Source organism: Phascolarctos cinereus, unplaced genomic scaffold, assembly GCF_003287225.1.
Source record: "Phascolarctos cinereus isolate Bilbo 61053 unplaced genomic scaffold, phaCin_HiC Scaffold_1;HRSCAF=81, whole genome shotgun sequence".
Classification (NCBI taxonomy): Eukaryota; Metazoa; Chordata; class Mammalia; order Diprotodontia; family Phascolarctidae; genus Phascolarctos; species Phascolarctos cinereus.
In genome coordinates, this window is record NW_027555514.1 from 124,153,307 (window position 1) to 124,177,377 (window position 24,071).

A 24,071-nucleotide genomic window follows, 5' to 3' on the forward strand; every position below is an offset into this window, starting at 1 on the left:
ACTCATGGTTCAGGTGCTAGAGGAGTCTATGGCCATGCCTTGCCTCCTCTCTAAGCCCCTGGACCTATTATTAGTTTTCTCAGCCTTCATCAGATTCTCAAAGATGTCCCTTAGCCCTGAGACAAAATTCTCCAGTATTCTCCAGCAGGGGGCTCTCTTCTATTAATAATAATAATAATAATAATAGCCATTTCTGGGTTCTCCGCCATAGTGAGATATGACTAGGACCACTTGGTTTGGTCATTGAGGGATTCTCAAGGGTGAAGTGTTAGGTACAATATTCTCAGGGCTGCAAAACAAACAAAGAAATAACAATAAAAACTAGCTCAGGTTCAACAAGCAGCTTGGTTTGGCCAGAAAATTTTTCTAGGGGCCAGAAGCGGGGAGCCCAGTTCAGGTTAAACTGTTCTAAATGCTACACAGCTCCTACCTTCTTCATTGGTATTCTTCCAGCTGAGATTGGAAGGCGACTCCCACCAGGAGGGCTGTCAGTCTGGAGTGGAATTTTGGATTGTGGGAATACTCAAGCATTTCCTACTGTGACCTGTTCTATTTGGGAAATTAGGGCTAGTAGTTACTGGAGGCGTGCAAAGATGTGTCAAATAGCCAGTTGAGGTGGAGTCATGAACAACTTGCTGAAAGTCAATTCAAGGACAAATTCTTTCAAGGGACCATCTCATACCAAGAAGGGAGTCAGAAATATGGTGGTATCAGGTCTGCATTTCACTAAAGAGTGAGTCAGGAGCCATTCACAGTGGGAATCAGGTCACCCTATGAGGGAGTCTGATCAAAGGGGATCTGGAGAGGGGGAACCTGGGAAAATGGGAATCAAGCTGAAACATCAAATATTAGGGAATTCAGAATTCAGGCTCAGGGATTATCAGTGCAGGGATTTTTAAAAAAATCCTTTATTTGTATCCACAGAACTTAGCACAGTGCTTAGCACATAAAAAATGATTAATAAATGCTTATTGATTGATTGAAAGATGGTAAATTTGTTGACCAGGATTTATGCTATTTTTATATACAAATGCTATGATACTTCAAAAGGCCTATAAAGACAAAGATGCTGGTAGGTCCCAAGTCCTCCACTGAGCTCCAAAACAAAGAGTTAAATAATTACAGTATAAATTGTGTTTTGATCTAAAGCCAACCTATTCAGGGAGGACAATACTAGAGTCTTCTCAGTCTTTCAGCTTGTTCAATAAATGTTTGCTATGTTAGGGAAATCATTTAAGACAAGTACTGGACAACTTATCTGGATATTGCTTGTTACCCTTTTTAAATATTAGGAAGACAATATTCTGTTTCTATGCAGCAGGAAATAAAACACTCACCTAAGTAATTTGCATATGCAATTTTGCCAAATTGTTGTTCACTAGTTGGGAAATTGTTTGTATAATTGTGGGGAAAACATATCCTTCTCTGGGGCCTTGACAGCTGAAAGAGACTCAGTGAAATCTTTAATCTCACCAATGGTAATTGAAGCCCATGAAATAGATTTATTTTGACCATAAGGAGCAAATATGAAAGCTCTTTGAAAATTGAAAAGTGCTATGCAAATGTAAGAGGTTAATATTATTATTATTATTATCAATAATAAATTGTGACAAGAAATCAAAGATTACTGGAAAGATATTACTGTAATCATTCTACTAATACATTGCAGGTATCTGCATCTATTAAGGATTAGAGATTTAAGGTAGAGCCTTGCACTCAGTAGGCACTTAATAAATGTGTGGTAAATGGATTTATTGATAAATCAAAGTAGGCCAGATGATAAAAGGCAGTATGGTGGTAACAGGAAGAATACTTGATGGGAAGAAGGATCTAGAAAGCATAGGTTTGAGTCCCAGCTTGGACACTTCCTCTCTCTGGACCTCTATTATTCTCATTTGTTAATGAGGGCCTTTCACTAGTTGATCTCTAAAGGCATTTCTAGTGCAATAAATCTATGAATATATAATTTTTCCCAACATAACTAGACATAATACTTACTGCTCTTGTTTGACATTTTTTGGTATTTTTGGTATTTTTTTTTTCATTTGTTTCAGGAGCACCTTGTAAAAGGAGCATGGAGACAAGAGAAGATTCATAGAAACTCCCCATGTCCCCTTCCTAAGCCAGAACCAATTAACTATTGTTATTTATTTGTCTGAAATCGTTCATCAAGGGTTTTTTGTTGTTGTGGTTGATTGACATTCATTATCATTAAATCATCTTTTAAAGGGAGCTTTAGCTAAACTTGAAGAATAATAAAGATAGACATTCACACAAGGCTTCAAAATTTGCAAAGCTCTTTCCAGACATCATTTCATCTGAGCCCCCTATCAATTCAGTAAGGCAGATACTCTAGATATTATTATCCCTATGTGATAGATGAGTAAAATGAGGCTGAGAGAATTAAAGTGACTTGCTGATGGTAGTGTACCCAGTACTGTAAATGCCAGAGGACGACGAGCACAAGCATTTACTAGGCACCTACTATGTGCTAGGCACTGTGCTAAGTGCTTTACAAGTATTATCTCATTTGATCCTCATAAAGACTTGGTGAAGTAGTGCTATTAATATCCCAATTTTATATATGAGGGAACTAAGAACTTAAGTGACTTGTGCAGGGTCACACAGCTAGGAAGTATCTGAGGCAGGATTTGAATTCAGGTCTTCCTGACTCTAGACCTAGCACAGGATTTGCAGCCAAACTTTCCTGATTCAAACCCCAGCACTACTGTGACCTATTCTATTTGGGAAATTAGGCCTAGCAGTTACTGGAGGTGTGCAAAGATGTGTCAAAAAGCCAATTGGGGTGGATTATGGCAATCTATTCTATCATGTGATTGATGTTTGGTAAAATAATCACATATGTCTGTCACCCCAATTTTCTAAGGATAAAAATGGTACATTTTGGCACTGATACTGCCATTATACCTTGTCTCTATTCAAAAGCTAGGGAAAATACTTTAGGCAACGAACGAGTTACAATTTTAAAGAATTTTTGAAGAAGGGCGTGAAGAGGATGAGAAAGATATTATCAGGTTTATATTATAATTGGAAAGGTAAATCTCCCAGAGGCACATTTTAGTTGAAATATTATAGAGATCAAAATGAATATTGCTGTTACCAAGCATTGTATCCTGGGAAGTAGGTGTGGCCCTGAGTAGGAGTGTAACACAGCTGTCTATTACAAGATTTATCTATATACACATCATTAATGGAAATAAGATTTCTCCACATTATGAGAATCTCTGACAGTAAATGAAACTAAACTGTGATGAGGGCGTGACCAGGGCCTCAAACTCAGCAAAAGAAGGCCATTCTTTGAACCAAAAATGATTTTTTTGTGAGTGACACGGACAGTCCTCAAATTAGTATTGGTTATGTTACAAAAGTTCACTTGAAAAGTCTCCTCATCTGTAAAATGAGGAAGTCTGGTCTCTAAGGTTCCTCCAACCTTTAAGGATCTGTGTCAGTCATTAAGCATTTTCTGAAAAGTTATCCATGTTTTTGTTCTCTTTGGTAGCTTATTTAATCCATAGTGAACTTGTGTTATAATACAAAACCTTGTTGTTGTTCAATTGTGTCAAACTCTTTGTGACCCCATTTGTTTTTGTTTTTGTTTGTTTTTGTTTTTGGGAAAGATACTAGAGTGTCTTGCCATTTCCTTCTCCAGCTCATTTTACAGATAAGGAAATTGAGGCAAACAGGGTTGCCCAGTCACCTAGCTAGTGACTCTAGAGGTTAGAGCTGAGGAAAGGAAAGTGGCAGTAGGCTTCTTTTTCCTTCTCTAGGAATCTCTAATGCTACGCCTGCAGGGATAGTGAAACTTGGAGGCTGTAGCTGGCCTTGGAGTCAGCAGACCTAGGTTAGAATCCCTGGTCTAATACCAACTCCGGGATCTTAGTCAAATCATTTCTATCTATCTGACCCCTAATTTCTTCACCTTAATAATATGGATAATACCTGCATTTGAGGGTCACAGTAATGAAAGGGCTTTGTAGCATTATACAAATTTTAGTTGTTATTCTTAGACCTTGTTGACTTATATGGATTGAGATAAGAAATTAGAATGAGGTTATCCCAAGCAGCTGCTGTGGGAGCTGTGAAGTCTTGGATTTGAAGTCCAAGGACCTGGGTTCAATCCCAGCTCTGTCACTTACTACCCATGCAACCTTGAGCAAGTCTCTTAACTTATCTTGGTTTCCCCTTTCTCATTAGTAAAATGGGGAGGCCACACTAGACAGCTTCTAAGGTCCATTCCAGATCTAAATTTATCATCATCTGAAAGGGAAAAGGGAGAGGGGTAAGAAGGAAATCCCAAGTGACAGCAACAGGGAGGGAAAGGCAGTCCCTGCAGCCACTGTCTGTTTCTTGTGGCCGTTTATACTTTTGTAAGGTGGCCTGCCTATGATTATAGCTTATATATTATATTCTGAAGGTTTAAAGGGTTTTGTGTATAATTCTTCTGTTTTATGATTATCAGTATCCATTGGATGACTGTGAGAAGAGATATATGTAATGCAATCATGTGGAAATGCATCTTCTGTTTTTAATTGGTGCTAGCTGGAACTCTTCTGAGCATGTCTCCCTGTTAGCCTATGAGAACTAGGTTCTCATAGGGGCAAAAGAAAAGCAGACCCTCTCATTTCCTCCCCCTGAAAAAACTAATTGAAGACACATTATGTAAAAACTCTTTTTTAAAAAGAGGCAACAAAATCCTGTATTTTGTCTTTCTGAGTCCCCGTTTTCTGTGGCTTTGGCAGCCTTTGACTTGTTTTTGTGGCAAATTCTGATTGTATGCTGGCTCAGTTGTGCATTTAATGCTTACCCTTCCTCAGGATACATACTGTTGTGTTTTTATGAACAATTCTGCCTCATGAACAAAGGAAAGAGGAACTGTAAGAGAGGGATATTTCCATTGTGGGAAAGACCTAAGACACCTTCCCTTGTTGCCTGGTGGCAATGGCATGACTGCAACTAGTAGCTAGGTGAAAAAAGAAATCTTTTCACTCTGGCTTCATCCTTAAAATTTAGCTTTCTGTCCCCAGTTCAGTTGGCTGTAAAATAGGGATAGTGGTCATCAAGGGTAATGGTGGAATACCAGAGTTTTATCCAGGGTAGGCTGTCTAGGATATCACTCCAGGTCACCATCTTGGGAAGTGCTCATCTTGCCTTCCTCTTTTTCTCTCGTTTTGTGCTCTTCCTTGGATTTTGTGCAGGGAGGTGAACCCTCTCCACTCCTTAGACAACCACCTTGGAGGGTCCCTGGAGACCCCTCTCCTGGGGCCTACCTTCCTCTAATGCTGTGCTCTACTATTTACTGCCTCTTCTGGGAGTTGAGAAATCAGGCACAAGAAATCATAAGCCATGGGTATAGGGGCTCAGCCAGACTTTCTGAATGACTGGCCTCCCACTCTCCTGGTATGACTACACCCATTGTCCCTCCTCACCTGAATTGTGGACTACCCATTTAAAACTTAACATGAAGAGTTATTTCTAAGAAGATGCTAAGAACATGATTCTAATGAAATGATGATTGGTGAGTTTAGTTCTTTCATGGTCAAAGATGACATGCCTAACTGTGGCTAGCCATTGTTTGGAGATCAACAACTCTATGGGTAGATCAACACAAATCTATTTCTACTCCTGGGAAGATGTCTGAGGGTGGGTGAATTGTTCTTTGTATAGAACTCATCATCATCATATGTGAAAGGCTCCTAAATGGAGCAGGTTTACCACCATTATAGGAAAAGAAAGGATGCATAGTAGAAGGGAATGGGCAAAACAAAGCTTTCTGCCAGCAAAGTGGAAGAGATTCCTGAATGGATTAATGGGGGAGTTTGCTTAATCTTCTTTCTTGAAGATATTTTTCAGACAGGTGTGACTCACGAGTAGTCTCTCTTGGAGTCCAGGAGATAGGTTAGGTAATCCATGTGGTTGCTTTAGGCTTATAACACTACTAAGTGTGCAAAGAAATGCTGAGGAGATAACATATTTTTTAATCTTTGTTTTATAGTGCTTAATGCTGGGATTCCTACATGCTGTAACTTGCTGAGCAATACTAAGCAGATTAGTTAATTTCTTAATGACTCAGGTTTTTCATGCAAAATAGAAATGATAATTCAAGAGAAAAATACAATGAATCATTTTTAACAAAAATAAATGCTATTAATAATTCATTGGACAGATAGATAATTCATGCATATACCTCATGGAAATGGCATCCACACTTTCCTTGCAGAAATTCCTTGTAGCGTCCCATGGTTATGCTAAAAGTATCAACCACTTCATAGCCATATCTTTTTGCAGAATCTAATATAATCCAATTTTCTTTCCATAAATCCTGTACTTCATTCTGAATTGCAAAGGAAAAAAACACAAGAATTGTCAGTGGTAGAGGATGGTTACAGTTATTTGTCTCCAACAGACTGAAATCATGTAATTATTATGACTTTTCTAAAGGAAAGAAATGGCAAGTGAGATTGAAAATTAATTTTGCAACATATTTCTTATCTAAAAATTCATCTAGAGAAAATATTTTTATGATAAAGACACCTAAATATAGAAATATTTTTCTTTACTTGTTTTTCTCCTCTCCACTTTAAGTCATTTATTTATTCAATAAACATTTATTGAGTGTCTTACTGTGTGCAAAACAGATTGCTAGTCACTTTGAATGACATAAAAAATTAATGATAGAGTCTTTACCATCAAGAACAAAGAATTTTAGATTTAGAAAGGAATTCTATCACTGGATTATAGTTAATTTCTCCTAATGAAATATAGCAGATAAAAAAGGTAGTGGAATAGTGTTGAATATTAAGAAATATATTCACTTGAAGGAAACCAGGAAAAAAAAAGAGTGGAAGCATGGTAGTAAACATTTAGAGCAGGATCAATAGTAGGAGAAACAGTAATATTATTAGGTGTACAAATTATAGACCACCTGGGCAGAAGGAAGAAATAGGAGAGGAATTTGGGAAACAGATCACAAAAAGAAAAGGAATCATAGTGAATTAATGATGAAGCCCTTCAATTATCTAGAAACCTATTAGAGTTCACTATTTCTTGGTTAAAAGCAGCTAATTTTTAACTTGCCTTACCAATAATTTAATTTTATTAACTGTGAAGGAAGCAACTAGAAGAACTTATGCTGGACCTTATTTTGGACAATAAGGGAGCTGAAATAGAAGTGAAAGTCCCCTTGGGAGAAGAGGGACAAATGATTACTACAATTTAGACTGTGATAGAGAAGAAAAAGGAAATTTGAGAAGAGTCTGATACACATATTAGATTTTAGGAGACCATATTTCAAAGATATATAGGGAAAAAATAGACCTATCCTAAAATTCTAGAGAAAAAGTCAATCCAAGAAGGATGAAAAGATCTTAAGATTTGAAGACACAAACAAAAAATGATTTTGATGAGGAAAAAAGGGGATTTAAAGTGACCAATATGGATGCACTGGGAATTTGTTAATAAACTTGGATTTTTAAAATCTATGTAAAGAAGATGGAACTAAGGGTAGAAGATAGAGGAGAAGATATTATGGTGTAACAGATGGAGGGCTGGCTTTGACATTAGAAAGACTTAAATTTCAAGTCCTTCTTGACACATGTTGGCTGTGTGACAATGGGCAAATGATTTAATATCTCAGTATCTCAGGAAAAGTTCTAAGATGTCAAGATACATAGGATTTGATGATCTGCATCTGCCAACCCAATGGTACAGAGGGAGCTTCCACACTGGGAATTGATCCTATGAAAATAATATCAGTAGAGTGAAATCTTAGAATGAGTTGACTATAGCAACAAAGGCTAAATATATATAAAAAAAGACGTCTTTTAAGGCTGTGTTGCTCAGATTGGTCGGGATGATGATAACGTGGGATGGGAAACTGAACAATGGGCAGAATTAACTCATTTTAGATTTTTCTTTTAAAGAAAAACAATATTTGGCTGAAAAAGGAAGAACAAAAGTGGCTAACAAGGAATTTAAACCTGTGTTACGAATAAAGAGGTGGCAAGTGAATACCTAGCTACCTTTAATGAATTCAGGTCATGAGGGCTGGATTTACTTCATTTCTGGAAACTAAAAGAACTGTCAAGTGTGATCACACAGCCATTGTCCATCATCTTTGAAAGATTGTAAAAAATGGGAGACCTTAAGACTGGAGAAGGTCCAGTGTCCTGATTTTCAAAGAAAGGAAGAAGAAAGAACCTGTAAATTATAATAAACTAGTGAATTGAACTTGAATTCCTGAAAAAATCTATAATATACTGTTAAAGATATGATTTTAAGCCTTTGGAAAGGGAAATAATTAAAAGCCATTATAGCTTCTGATCATGCTAAATTACCTTCATATCCTTTTCTGGCAGGGTCATTAGACTGGTAAATCTAGGAAATATTCATTCAAATTCTCAAATGTATTTGTGGTCTCAATGATGTGAGAATCTCCTACAAACTAGCCTTTCCTCTGTTCCTCACACCTGGCAGTGTCTTTTGTTCTGACAGTCCTCCGTTTCTGAAATATATCCTCTCCTCATCTCTGCCACATACAATCCCTCTATTCCTTCACATGCATGTACAGCCTAACAACTGCTAGTGTCCTCTCTTCCTAAGTACTTTGTGTTTAAGTACCTTGTATTTGTCTTTGTTATATTTATTTGGTGCATACTGTACTTATAGATGTACTTGTTTCCCTATTACAATGTAAGCTCTTTGAGAGTAGTGATTGTTTCATTATTAGTAGTTGTATTCCCAACATCTAGCAGGTGCCTTGCATATGGCAGGTGTTAAGTGGATGCTTATTGATTGGTTGATGATGCGGTCCACAATGTATTCCTGACTATTCTGTGGGACTCTTGCTAATGTCTTCCAAAATTTCACTACAGAGAGTCCATCCAACATGATGGAGCCTCCCTCACTTTTTCTTGACATCCTGAGTACATGAGTACAGTATATAGGCTGTATAGCATTTAGTGTATTCTTTACTCTTGCTTACATGATCAGACCATTTTTATATTAATCTTTTATAATTTCTTGCTTATAATATATTGCATCTTGTTCACATCCACCATGAACCTTTCCATTGCCTTTTGGGTGAGCCTCAATTTCAATTCATTGTAGACTATAGTATTCCATGAATCATAACCATATAATGTAGTATTAGTGGTAGACAAAAATATAAGACAAAGTTTCTCATGCTATTCTCATTGACAAAGTGAAGTGATATGGACTAAACAATTGTATAGTTAGGGTGAATTTGGAACTAGTTGACTCACTGAATGTGAAGATTTGTCATTAGTAGTTCAATGTCAACTTGAAAGTCTATAGTGTAATGTCCCAAGGATTTGTCCCTAGAACAGTGCTGTTTAACATTTTCATCAATGACTTGGACGAAGGTATAGATGATATTCTCATCAAATTTACATATGTCATAAATCTGGGAGTAAAAGCTAATTTGTGGGTTACAGATATAGAATCTAAAAAAGGTCTCAGTAGGTGAGGATGTGATATAATAAAGAAATATGTAAAATCCTACATGGGGATTCAATATCTCAGTTTAACAAGTATAGAAAAGGAGAAGTGTAGTTATGAAAGGGTTCATGTGAAAGCAATGTGTGGGTTTTATTTACCTGCTAATTCAATATGAGTGAATAGTTTGATGCTTAAATACTCAAATGGATTTGTAGTTTCATTAAAGTAAATATTCCCTTTAAACATATGGATCACAACCCATCCATTCTTGTCCATCCTATATGACTCTTACCCATGTCCTTCCACAGGTTTCCCTCAGTGATTTTCCCAATGTGCTAGGGACGTTCAAAATTTTCTCTCCACATTTTAAGACTATGAATGGAGAATATGGACCATCCATTTTTTATCTCTCTCTCTCTTGCTATATGACCAGAACATCTCTGGGTGATAATCACCTCTCAAATTTTTGTACTGTAGCATTCCATTCTCATAGCCTAGACAGCAACATCAGAAGAATGATATTGTGAGAAATATTGGCCTTTGCTTCAAAAGTTTGGAGTCATTAAAATAACTCCACAATTTCATGAGGGTGGTGAGAGGTCAAGAGATCATGTCATATTGGCATTGGTAAAAAGGAACTGGGAATGTTTGACCTGGAAAAGAGAAGATTTAGGAAGAACATGATACTGACTTCAAGTATTTAAAGGGTTGTCATGTGGGAAAAAGTATAACCTTCTTCTGTTTGGCACCAGAGAGTGGAACAAGAAATAATGAATGGAAGTGGCAGAGACAGATATCAGTTTCATACAAGTAAAAAAAAAAACCCTAACCATTGGAGCTACTTTAAAGTGGAACAGGCTGACTTCATAGATAGAGATTTACCCCTCATTAGAAGTTTTCAAACAAAGGTTGGATGGATGACCACTGCCTCAATATGTAGGTTGGAGATAGGAGTTGCAGGATGGTACTTCTCTAAATCTGAGATTTTGTGATGACTTTTTCTTAAAGATCATCTAGAGCAAACCCCTTATTTTATAGGTGAGGAAGTTATATTTCTTTTCTGAGATAGTAAGTTCCTATTATTTTCTCCCCATCATGTCTTCAGGAAAAAATCATCACAAAAGTCATCTTGTTCCAAAGGACTCATTAGTAGAGAAAATTTCTCATTTGTAGCTTCAGTATGAACCTGAATTGGAAAAGAATTGATGTATTGCTTTGGATGGAACCTGGGTATTTCAGTAAAGTAGGCAAATATAAGAAGCATGAGTTATCTTGTCTCTCAACTCTTTCCTTTTCCTAAACTTGACACTAAGCAAAAAGATTACAGAGCTCAGTTATGCTAGAGGAGGCTAGGAAATTCAGGGGGTAATCATAATTCATTTGAACTGATAAATCTTAAACAGGTGAATCTTCATAATTTGCTTTATACTTTTTCTTTTCTTCTCTTTTTTTTTGGTGAGGTAATTGAGGTTAAGTGACTTGCCCGGAGTCACACAGCTAGTGAGTGTTACGTGCCTGAGGTCAGATTTGAACTCAGGTCCTCCTGACTCCAGGGCCGGTGCTCTATCCACTGTGCAATTTACTTGATTCTTACTGAATATTGCTAATACAATTCTCATTTGACAAAACAATGCTTTTTACCTAGTAGGCTCTTAATGAATTTTTGTTGAATGATAAGGGACAGCCAAAGTGCTTAGTGATACTAAATAATTAATAGAAGTACAAGGCAACTATGACCTACCTGGGTTAAAGAATGCACTCCATCCACAGGCAGATGAAACCCCATTCCCAGAGTTTTAATAACCACCAGAATATTTAATAAGTTTTCTCTGGAAGAAATAGAAGAGATTTCAAAGTCAAGTACACAGATTATATTTATGTTCAACAAAGGTTCATTGTGGTACCCCTTTAAATATGGGATGTTGGAGAACAGTATTGGAGCTCCTAATTGTCAGCAGCAAATAGGGTAACTGCATAGTATTAGAGTATTGCCAAACATAATTGTTTTTTGTTAGGCTCATGATTGGACATATAATGTGCTTGGATTTGCAGAATGACTTTTTAAAAAGATAACACTTATGGAGCACTTGAAGGTTTATAAAGTGCTTTACATGTTATCTTATTTGAAATTTTCAACAATCCTGGGAAGTAGTTGCCATCTTTATACCTATTTTACAGAGGAGAAAACTGAGGAATAAAGGTTTAACGACTTGCCAAGGTCACATAGGTATCAGTGTCCCAGATAGGATTTGAACTCGGATCTTCAACTTCATTACTCTATCTACTGTGCCACCTAGCTGCTTTGCTACAATGGGCTTCTATTGACTTCAATGCTTCAAAAATCTTTGTTTTGTCAACATGAGTTCTCCCTCACCAGACATAAAACCTACTGGATGACCTTCAAGAGTTCCTGTACCCAAAAAATGTCCATCAACCTGGACTGGTGATAAGTCTCTTTGAACCTATGAAGGCTATTGCTCAGGCAACAGGCAACAGTTCTTGACTGGGCCCAATACTTTCTGGCTTGCTAAGACTTGCCAAAATGTTGCTAGCACGGCCTTCAAGAACCCAGGGTTACCTCCATGCCTTGAAGGCTACTAAAGTAGGTCATGTTAGGCCCATGATTTGATTTCTAATACATCCAAATATGCATTATGGTAAACTTTTAAAAATAAAATTCTAGAGTATCTAAACATAAAAAAAACCCTTATGAAACTTCCCTCTCTCCTCTGATATAGCCTAGTACAAGGACTCATCACGTCACACCTGGACTACAGCAGTCGCCTTCTGGTTGGTCCTTCCACTACAAGTCTGTCCCCACTCTAGCCTATCCTCCTCCACTCAGCTAGCAGAGTGATATTCCTAAAGTGCTGTTATGACCCCATCGTTGTCCCCTAACCCTGGTCAAATAAACTCCAGTGGCTCCCCATTACCTCCACTATCAAATATAAAATCCTCTGTTTGACCTTTCACTTCTTTTCCAGTTTTCTTACACTTTACTCCCCTCCATTTTATTATCCACTGACCCTGGCCTCTGTTGTTTGTCTCACAAGATGCTCCATATTTCAACGCCATGGATTTTCACCAGCTGTTTCACTTGCCTGGAATGTTCTTCTTCCTGTCTTCCTTCAAGTCTTAGCTCAAATTTTGATTTGCAAAAGGCTTCTCCAGGTCCCCCTCAGTGCTCCTGACATCTACACTGAATATATCCTTTATCTACATAGTTGTTTCCATGTTGTCTTCTCCATTTGAATGCAAACTCTTTGGGGACAGGGACGGTTTTTGCCTTTCTTTGTATCGCTAGGGCTTAGCAGACTGTCTAGCATATTATAAGTGACTAATAAATGCTTGATGACTTAAGTGTGTGCCTACATCAAATTAAATCTTTTTCTTGAAATCACATCTTGGTCAAACTGCTTTACCTCAAAGATTCCTTTTTTGCACAGAAGAGAACATAGAAATATTTTGTTTCAGAATATTACCTCTTCAAAACCTTGTGAATAATTTGTAGGTGATTGGAATTAAGCCATTGAACACCACCAACAACTAATACAGTCTGGTCTGTGTTCTCAAGTGGATGTGATCTGCAATCCAGAAAGAAAAAAAAATCACATATGTTGCTTTAAAACAGATGGTAAACATTTTAACAGAACTGCATTACATTTCATTGAACCATATTTGGCATCCTGATCAGAAGACCCGCTTGTCATTTCCTACTATTTCTCAGCCACATCATTGGGATCCTGAGCTTTTCAGCACATTTGGCAGAGAGTACGTAACAGTGACTAATTAAAGCTGCCAGTCAGATATATCTGTTACTAGGGAGGACACCAACAAGTCAATATATCAAGGCTTTATTGTACCTTTGCAAAAGTTGTTCAAGAGCTTTTTCAAATGTTGGCCTTTGTGAAACACTGATCCAGAATTGAGGATAATAGGAGTAACTGATGAATGTTCTGCCATTGTTGACATTGTAGTATGATTTAATGCTGTGCACTTTCTGCCATTCCTGCAGGGTTTCATTGAGTCTTTCAATCAGATAATACATTATTCCTCTGTTGGTTGAATCTCCAATGAAAAGGACCTTAAAATTAAAAACAGAAAAACATGAATTTTCAGATCTGATGTTTATGTGGCATTCTGTAAACAACTCCAAATTACAAAGTTCTCTCACAACTCATAAAAATGTGTGTCTAATAACAAAGCCAAAAGAGCACTTGTGTTGAGATGTTTTTAATGTTTTGGAGCTGTGACTTTATCCCTCCTCTCCTCTCCTTCCTTCCTTCCTTCAGATCTTCAACTTCCTTTCTTCCTTCCTCCCTCTCTTCCTCCTTCCCTCTCTCCCTTCTTTTTTTCCTTCCTTTCTTTCCTTTCTCACTTTTTTCTTTCCTTCCTTTCTTTCTGGTTAAAGTTAGATCAACAAACAGGTTCCTGAGACCTAAAGTCAAATATTATTACACATTTTGCTTGCAATTATTTTGCATTTCTTTGCCAGGGCCCATAAGCCTCCAGAGACTATCACAAAAAAATTCCCTTAAGCCCTCAACAGTTAATATGTGTTAAATACAATAACTTTAGGCTATAGATGTAGAAACTGATGTATAGAAAATATGCATTTACTCTTGCCTCCCCTTACCCATATCATTCAGAAGTGAAAAGAGACAAATAGATTAAATTTCTGGAGTCCCAGGTCCATATTTCATGTCCTAGATCTCTATGTTTTTCATCTGAGCTTTGCTAAGAGTTCTGTCATTGAAGCACAGAGAAGCGGAAAGAATAGAAAGGATACTCATTTACAATGGTCATACCCTGGCCCTACTGATACCTAGCTATTTCTGTAGAGTTTCAGGAAGTATGGAAGCTTTGGCTTAGAACAATAGGAGAGGAAGGAGAGAAAAGAGATTATCTATGCATCTCTCTCTCTCTTTTTTTTTTGTGAGGCAATGGGGGTTAACTGACTTGCCCAGGGTCACACAGCTAGTAAGTGTCAAGTGTCTGAGGTCTGATTTGAACTAGGTCCTCCTGACTCTAGGGCCCATACTCTTATCACACTGCACCACATTGCTGCCCCGAGATTACCTATCTTTGAGAAGTCCTTTCTGCCAAGATACTTCCCCTTTTAATTTTTCTGAGTGGTTAAAAGTGTGTGGATTCAAGAAGAAAAGGCCTCAATTCTACTCAGTTACCACTGCCATTAGTGGTGAAGCTCCTACATTATGGAAATGTTGAGTTTCTCTAAATTCTGATTTTTAAGGTAATTTTACCTTAATTTAATAGAACAACACAATGTAATTTCAAAGAACCTAAGAGCAGAAATATCAGGGATCATGTTGTCTAATCTGTATCTGATCCCAAATCCATTTTAAAATGTGGGCAATAGAAGGTAATCCATCCTCTGCTTGACAGCCTCCAATATGGGAAAATCTACTACCTCTCATGACAACTCATTCCACTTTTGAATATCTCTAAGTAATTAAGATGTCTTTTTCATCAGGTCTAAGTCTGCCTCTTTGTACCTTCCATTCATTTTCTTCCACATCTGTCCTTAGGGGAGAAGAAGAAAATGTCTAATCCCTATCCTACATGACAATCCTTCAAATATTTGAAGACAGCTATCATACTTTCTCTTCTCTAGGCTAACAGTAAAGATCCATGGAGTGATCCATTAGAAACATAACTCCACACTGAAATCAACTTGTGAATGTCTACTTTTTGCATCTTGTGATTCAAGCATTTTAAATTCATCCAATTCTATTATTGACTAGTTAGTATTTTGCCATCTCATCCATAATGATGGCATGAGAGATTCTGTCAAATGTTTTGCTGGAATCTAAATTTATGTGTAGTATACAGCATTCTCCTGATCATTGGCCTTCATTAAAATATTACTCCAATGCCTCCTCATGGCATAGAGGTGATCATGGGTTCTCCTATCAATCTGGAGCTATGAAAAATGTGAGTCTGATGATGTGTTATATGCATGCTAAGGACTAGCTTATCTAGGTTAGGCTAGTCAACAGATGAATCCTTCAAGCCTCATCAACTCTCAAAGACCATCAGCTCTCCATAAAGGGGCTGAGATCTGTGCCAGCAGAGGGAATTCCTACTTCTTTGAGATCACGTGTTTGAAGTCAAGGGCTATTTTCTTTCAGTCCAGCTCACTTGATATTTTCTTTCAGTGCAACTATGAGAAGGCTGTTTCCATGAGGACTGCTTAAATATATATATTAAAATGTTTGTTTTGGATGGAAACATTATAGTGAAAAAACCTAGAATACAAATGCAACTGTGATTTTTGAGATTTATTATACTGAAGAAAAGTAGTTTCATTAGAGAGTAATCAGTCTCCATCAGAAAGACCTTAGGATTTTAATATTTCAATTAATTTGTGCAATAGAAAAATACAATGTGATTCTGAATATTCAAGTGACTCTTCCTATCTATATAAAATTCTTCATGTTTTAAACTTTGAATTAAAAAACAATTTGTAGCTAATTCATTTTAAAGGCCACATCCTGTATTTAAAAGATCAAATAGCCATAATGGATGATCTTAGAAGACTGGTCTGACAGTTTTTCATTAATAACCCTTATCCCCTGCCAGTTAGAAGTAAAAATTATTACTTTAAACAGGCATGCTCATTTTTCTCTTATGCAAGCTTCTGAATACCCCAAAATGTAACTGCTAAGAAAACCTCAACATTTTAAGATCTTGAAGAAAATGTTGTATTTATTAACTGTATTTGTATCTACTTCCCTCTTTCCCCCAGCTTTCCCATTTGTAGTAGCTTAATTTAGCTACGAGGGAGTAAGCATACTATGTGTTCCATCATAGACCTGGAAGAGACTATAGGGTAGGTATCACTTAATTCAATGCTCTCATTTTACAAATGAGGAAACTGAGGACTAGAGATGTTTAGTGACTTGACCCAGCTTTTATAGACTAAATAGCAGAATTCAACACCAGAATCCAAACCCAGGTCTTGTGACTCTAAAGTCAATGCTTTTACCACTATAGCATAAGCTTCTTTGGAGAAAACTTTTTACAAACTTGGTTGGACTGGTTCTTGGCCAGTGGACCCACAGTTCATTACTGAGTCCATATCTGAAGACTTTCCAGCTTGATAGGACCTTTTAGATCTTGCATTTCAGTTTGTACTATAGCTCTTAGGGACCCCAGGGTCATCTATTTGCCACAATGAAGAAGGAGAGTAGGATTTTGATGAAGGATAACAACAACAACTATTCCCTCAAACTTGTTATCATGTGAGGGGGGAGAGGGAGAAGCAATAATTAAGTAAGGCAATTCCACCAATGGTAATGGACAATGGGGACCTTGAGACCACTACAGTAGTTGTGAGGGTCTTTCAGAAATTTAGAAACACTTGCTAATTAGACCCTGATGATATGACTGATTGGGTTAGCATGCTGGCCAGTGTTGTGAAACTGATCCTATGTATCTAAGAAATTGATGGCATAGGGTTGCAGACTGGCCCTACTCAAATTATTGTGATGAATAAATTTGACATTGAGGACAGTAGAATGAGTGGCGTTCAGTGTTCTATTGGCACAAGAAGGAAGGATATAATGGGGACAAATAAGAAATTCTAGTACCATATCCAACCTACTAGAAATGCTTCAGTGTAGATGACACCATCTGTTAAAGAAGGTAAAGCAGGAAAATAAATGTAAGGGAATTAAGGCATGGATATTTTCATTCTGCACAAGTATTATGTCATAGCAAAACCAGAAACAGATCTCTTTAGTTATAGGCAAGGGCTTCATAGTGCTTTTTGTCAATAGCACTCTCAGCTCTAAATCACACAGCAGCATGTTACCAACTAATGGAGGACAATTAAAAACACAAATAAAAAAGAACTTCATCCCTCAGCCTAGATTGGACAAAATGAAAAATGAAAGCAAAGAGTTACTAGAATCTAAGGAGGGAAAAGCTGAAGAATCTGAACATTCAGGTTTGGAACACTGAGAACCTTCATTTAATGCAAACTCTAGAAACAAATATTTGATCATGAGACATACCTTTCTTACCATAAGGAATAATATACAACACCTCCAAATATAGACCAATTTATGTGTTTGTGTATTGTATGAAAAGAATTCATGTCTTTTATCACTAAAACTTCTACAAATACATGCAAAAATAAAATACAGGCTGAATACCAAAAAAGATATAGCCAAAAGCCCCAAGGGTATAAAGAATAACTTAGTATAGTTTCAATAATTATTGAATAAATTTTGAAAATGATCCAACATTTATACTGTCATTGTTGATTATCACAAAGTCTTTGATTCAATTTTTCATTCATATACTGCAAATTTATAAAGTAGAGCCAAGAACAGCAAAAGCATTGGAATATTTGATGTTCACTTGGAACGCTGTTTTCTATTTAGAATACCTCACCAATACAATATTATAAAGAAAAAATAAAAGCTAGCTTTTTTTTTGTCCCTCAGAGAGACAGTTAAAACCCACTTTGGTTCTGCTTATCCTTAGATCCATTATCGTCTCTTAAAGAGATATTGGTTGGTTTCCAAGTTAAAGATGAAGTCAAAGCAAAACATCTTATTAACTCACTTGATGTATATGGATGCCATCAAGCTATATGGTTCTACCAAAGACAATGCATTCATCAGCTCTTTTGTCTTGTGGAATCTTTCTCCAATGATATTAAAAAATTTATTTGGACTCAACAGGTGCAAAATTCTTAAGGTATGTCAAGGAAAGACAATGATTGAAGAATCTGAACTTGAATCTGGGAGTCATACTGAACCAACAGAAGAAGGCAGCACCTACAAATACCTTGGTATCTTCCAGGTAAGACACAGCATACATAAAGAAATCAAAGAGATGGCTATGGCCAAATATGTTGACACACCTACTGGCATCCTAAAATCAAAGTTAAATGGGAAGAACATGCTTTAAAACAATTAACACCTATATGATACCAGTCATTGTACACTGCTACAAATGTAAAATAGATCATAAAAGCTTGTAAAATATCCTCATAAAACACTGTATAATATTAATGAAACACAAAGCTCATAATTCCAAGGCAACTTTAGAAAGATTAACACTTCCTTGCCAAAACAAACTGATAAACATTCTCAAAGCACATGTAATAGCTTAAAAACCAACATAAATACCTTTGAGAACAAGCATCATTGGACTTAGCAAATGTAACCAAAAGTAGTATTCTTCTGACTGAAGCTAATGGAACAGTTGTGATCCATGAATGGACTCAAAAGGCTCTCAATGGGCAGTAACCATCAGAACTCAGCCAACAATGTGTTGGCACAAAAAAGCAATGAGCAAATGGCTGTACCTTGCAGATTTTTTTCGAAACAAGAATTTATGATGGCAATTCAAGACCACTAGAAATTACAGAAGGGTTATTCTTAGGAAGACAAGACTTAGTAATCAAAATGGATCATTCAAGGAAATGGTAGAAATGATGCAACACATAACAGTAGGCAGTAAACATTTGGCACTTAATAAATATGTATCATGATATGTCCTGGTGGCTGGGAGGATACAGAAGCTATTTTTCATGGACTGACAGATGACAAATCCCCATTCTACCAATTAATCAGTTGGTAAATATAAAAGAAGTGTGGTCTTTTGTCCCAGGACCATTTCTAACTGAGCCCCAGTGGAAGAGATAAGAACGATATAATAACTCAAATGGGTTTGTGATTTCACTAATTCAAGAGTTTCTTCCAAAGATGCAAATTACAACTCATGTGTTCCTGCCTATCTTGTGCAGCTTTCACCCATATCCTATAAAGAATTCACTACAGAAGGTCTAACCACTATACTGGAGGCCTTCCTCATTTTCTTCTAACTTTACAAGAGAACCAGTGCAGCGCTCTGGTCACATGCTTGCTATCCCTCGCTCTGCGAGGCTAGCTTGTCTTCTCTTTCTGCTATATAATTCTTCGGTAACTTCCTGCACATGTGTCCTTCTTTGGGGTTCCTCACTGGTTACATACTGCTGCCTGATCATATACACAATGAACCTTTCCACTGCCTTCTGTGTGATGTTTAGTTTTAGTTCTCTAGGGTAATAACTTGCTTATATTGAATAATATTTGGATTTGTGAAGCACTTTTCTTGAGAACCATAACATGACACAACACCCTTTTCACTTCCCTAAGATTTTCTCTATACTATACCTTTGTTGTAGAGTCTCAATCAGAGCAGCATCTCTTTACAAAGTGGTCCCAGTCCACCTACAACCAAAGTGATCTTGATAAAGATTTTTTTCTTTTCCTGTCTCATATAGTATGACACTGGCCTCCTTGCTATTCCTTGTAAGAAAACCTATCAGCACCACTGGTCTATATACCTGTAAGCACTTCCCCAGCCAACACTCTCAATGGGTCAGGGTAAAGGATGGGGTATCAGAAATGGGTCATTTAGGTTATGGGCTATTATTTTAATAGGTTAATCGTCTATTATTCAAGGTTATGCCTACTTATTAGACAGAAATGGTTCTTGCTGGGAAAATAAGAAAAGGAATAGCGATAATTGTGAAATTTTGAGTCTATTACTGCATTTTTGTTATCTCAAGTATCTCTTTTTAATACTGACAATTTGGGGTCTGAGCTAAAATGATGGAACCTCCTTTCTGAGCTCCCCCAACACAGTCCTCTATAACAACTTTAAAGAAAAGAGCCTAAACAAATTGTGAGTGGAAAAACAAACAAACAAACAAAATCACAGCAAGTCATGTTTCTAACCTTGGGCAGCAGAGTAGAGGAAGATAGAAAGAGAGGAAATTTCAGGTATGTGCTTTGAAGGCGGCAGCAGCAAGAGTGGGACAGTGGCATTTGGAGCGCTCAATACCCAGGAAAGATAAGTGGATTAAACTCCTGGCCAGGAAGAGATTCCAGAAGACCCCTGTGCTAAAATTGGGTGTACGATCAAGTTTCATTTTATAACTATCACCCATTATCCATTTCTGAGTTGCAATTCCTGGGCAGAGAGGAAGAGAGTTATAGTTGCATCCTACTTGTGTAAGGACCAGAGTACACACTAGGAGTGCACAGACTAGGAGACCTCTCTCCAGATCTTATCACTCTGGAGGCACAAAAATCTTACAGTCCCCCAGACCTAGCAGTGAAAGCAACAGAAGGGCGTAGAAGACTGAAGTTCAGGTCAATCACTCCCCTGCAGCTCTAAGAGCAGATCCCAACTTCAACATGAAGTCCAAAGTCAAGAAATAGACTGGAAAAATGAGCAAACAACAAAAAAAGAACCTGAACATAAAAAGCTGCTGTGGAAACAGGGAACCTCAAGACAGAAACTTGGAAGATGACGCTGGCTCAAAAACATCTCAAAGAAAAATGCAGATCGGACACGACTTCAACAAGAATTCCCAGAAGAGCAAAAAAAGAGATTTTTTTAAAAAAAGTACAAAAAGTATGACAGAAGTCTGGTGAGAAATAAACTTTTCCTTTTTAGGAGGTTAGCCATTGTAGTTGAGAACATAACGCAGCAGAGTACTTTCACTTTTAATATAATACTTACTATATGCAAAATGCATTCCTCAATTATACATTTTAATTAGGTTAGGTCAAAGCTTAATGAACACTTTGAGACCAAAAACAATGAAGAATTGTATAGTGTCCATCCAAATATCTCCTTTCTTCTTTTACACACATTTATGAAATTTGTTTAAAGAAAACAAACACGCAACACTAAGTAATGTTCAGTTCTTTTGCAGCTTGGAACAAACATATTTTCGTACATCATCAACCTAGCCAATTCGGCTGCATATTTAATTGATATGTGTGTTGATATAACGTAAAGGTTTACAAACCACTTTTATCACAACAGTCCTGTGAGGTAGGGGATATAAGTATTTTTATCCTGATTTTACAAAGGAGCAAACAGGCTCAGAGAAATTAAGTAACTTGACTATGATTACACAGTTAGTAAGTGTCAGAATAGGGAGTTCAATCTAGGTCTCTCCTGACTCCAAACACAGTTCTGTTTTCACTATGCCTTGCTGCCTTTATTTTAGGGAGAGGAATTGGGAGGGGTTCTTACTCGTGATTTCAGGAAACTACTGGTAGAGAAATTTCCTACACCAATGCAAATAATCAATTCACCTATGCCTTCTAGTCTTTGAGAACTGCCTAAAAATACTGAAATTAATTGTATTAGTGGTCATGTGACCAGTGTCTTTTAGGGGCCAAACTTGAAGACAGATCTTCCTGTCACCAAGGACAATACTTTATCTACATTTTCCTGACACCTAGAAATATAAATATAAATACACACACATATGCATTGTGTGTATACACAATACACAATACCTATATGTATATATACACACATGTGCTTACACATATATGCATTTATATACATACATGTATGTGTATATATTTTAAAATAAAGTCATATCATGTATAACTCACTCTTTTTTTGGTAAAAGGTTAGAGCAAAACCAAAACCAAAAGGACCCCAATAACATTCAAATATTTGAATTGACAAGCAATAATGACTTATATAATCATAGGACTCCCTTAGTAGCCAAAGAGTATTATAAATTAACTACACTTCAAAAAATTAAACATCTTTAAGTCTAAGACATAGCTTCACCTGAAAATGTTACTTAGAAAGTTTTAGTTACAGTTCCTGTTTTAACAGCTGAGTTGTAAGTCCTTCAACAAATATTGCCTTTTCATATTTCCTGTTCTTAATTGCACTCTTCTCCTCGATATTTTATTACAGTTCTAAACTCTGAGCTGTATTTTCAACTGACAAACAAAATAAACGTTTGTTGAAAAATCACTTATGTCAGGCTCGTAAGTGTTTCCAATGGTAAGATTAGTTATCATATTTCTAAACCACTTTCCTTGCAGTGTCTCATACTGTGAAACAATGTTATATTTGATAAATTCTCATAAATATCTAATTCAGAACTCATTAGTCAGCTAGCTATGGGGATTCTATGCAAACAGATGTGTCAGAGAATAAAGTGTTCAAAATATTCATTATCACCAACTCCTGTATTGATAGAATTAGCTTTCAGATGTTTGAGTTTCTATATTAAAGAAACTTCAACCATAATACAAAAATACCTTTGTTTTAGTAAAATTTAAATGAAATGACGCAAAGAATATTTGAAAAACACTAACTAAAAATCCTCTAACCAGAAATTTTCCCCAATCTTTCCATCACAGGTCAGTTTCCTGCTCATGATGCTTGAAATATAGTCCTATGGCTGATTAGCCATGTTAACACACCGTAACATGGAAATATGGTTCCTTATAAGTGCTCTAGGGAATTCATACCCTTTTCCAAGAGTCAACTAATTTGTATCTAATTCTTTCACCACAGGTGGTCCTAAAAATCCCAAGGTGCAGATCAAACAAATTTCACACTCACCAAAATAAATACAGTAGTAAAAAACAAAACAAAACAAAACAAAAACATGAAAAAAGGGAATGAAGAAGAAAAAGGAAATTCATTTAGAAAGAACCAATACTTAGTTTAAAGAAAAGAATTTGTAACAGCCTTCCAGCAAGGTTGGAGAATATGTTTTCTTAGCTTATAGCTAATGAGAATTTTAAGAAAAAGGAAACTGTCTTCCCCTCTCTCATATCTTTACAAACTCCTTGGAGAAAAATGTGATGGGGACAGCAAATAGACCTGTGAGTTCATTGGCATATTCATTACTCTGCTCTGCCCTGCCCTACCTTGTGGTTGTTTATTTTTGTCCTACTCTTCTTGACCCCATAGATCATATTCCCCATGGGGGTTTTCTTGGCAAAGATATTGGAATTGGTTTGCCATTTCCTTCTGCAGTGGATTAAAGCAAACATGATCTAGTGACTTTCCCGAGGTCACACAGCTAGTAAGTATCTGAGGCCAGATTTGAACTCAGGTGTTCCTGACTCCAGGCCCAAGGCTCTATTGAACTATCTAGCTGCCTCCTTACCCCACACTATATCACACTACACCACACCATAGCATACTTCTAGAAGAGGATTTTCTCTTGGCAGAGAAAGAGAAAGATTTTAAAACACTCATAACTTATACTTTGATTTAAACTACAATTTAAAAGCAAATGGCTGCCTTTTGTAGCCTAACATATTTGTGGTGTTTCTGGCAGTTATCACAGGATTGATAACCTCCAGTAGAAAAAAGATCCTTGAGGGCAAGGATAGCACCAGAGAATCCATCTCTTTTTGTTTTTGTTTTTTGTTTTTGCTTTTTGGTGAGGTGATTGGGGTTAAGTGACTTGCCCAGGGTCACACAGCTAGTAAGTGTTAAATGTCTGAGGCTGGATTTGAATTCAGGTCCTCCTGACTCCAAGGCCAGAGCTCTATTCACTGTGTCACCTAGCTGCCCCAGAATCCATCTCTTTTTAAGGGAGATCTTCTTTTGGTGAGATCTAATTGCTGGGAGGTATTGATTTTGTTATTGCTTCACTGTCACAGACTTGCTTTTCCACATTCTTAAGAGCATCAGACTAGTGAGGTTGCCTCAAAAAAAGTGACAATGTTAGTGATTAAAAATACAAGAATACCTTGCTTTACACAGCAGATGTGTTCTCAAACAAC

At 36.9% G+C, this 24,071-nt stretch overlaps 1 protein-coding gene across 1 annotated transcript in view; it reads right to left on the bottom strand.

The window, feature by feature from the left end:
* The window catches only part of CPED1 (cadherin like and PC-esterase domain containing 1), a 421,919-nt gene that overhangs the window by 16,521 nt on the left and 381,327 nt on the right, over nt 1-24,071 (bottom strand). Inside the window, 4 exon segments of the mRNA XM_020966339.2 lie at nt 6,206-6,352; nt 11,219-11,306; nt 12,960-13,061; nt 13,341-13,561. Coding sequence (XP_020821998.1) covers nt 6,206-6,352; nt 11,219-11,306; nt 12,960-13,061; nt 13,341-13,561 — 558 coding nt within the window.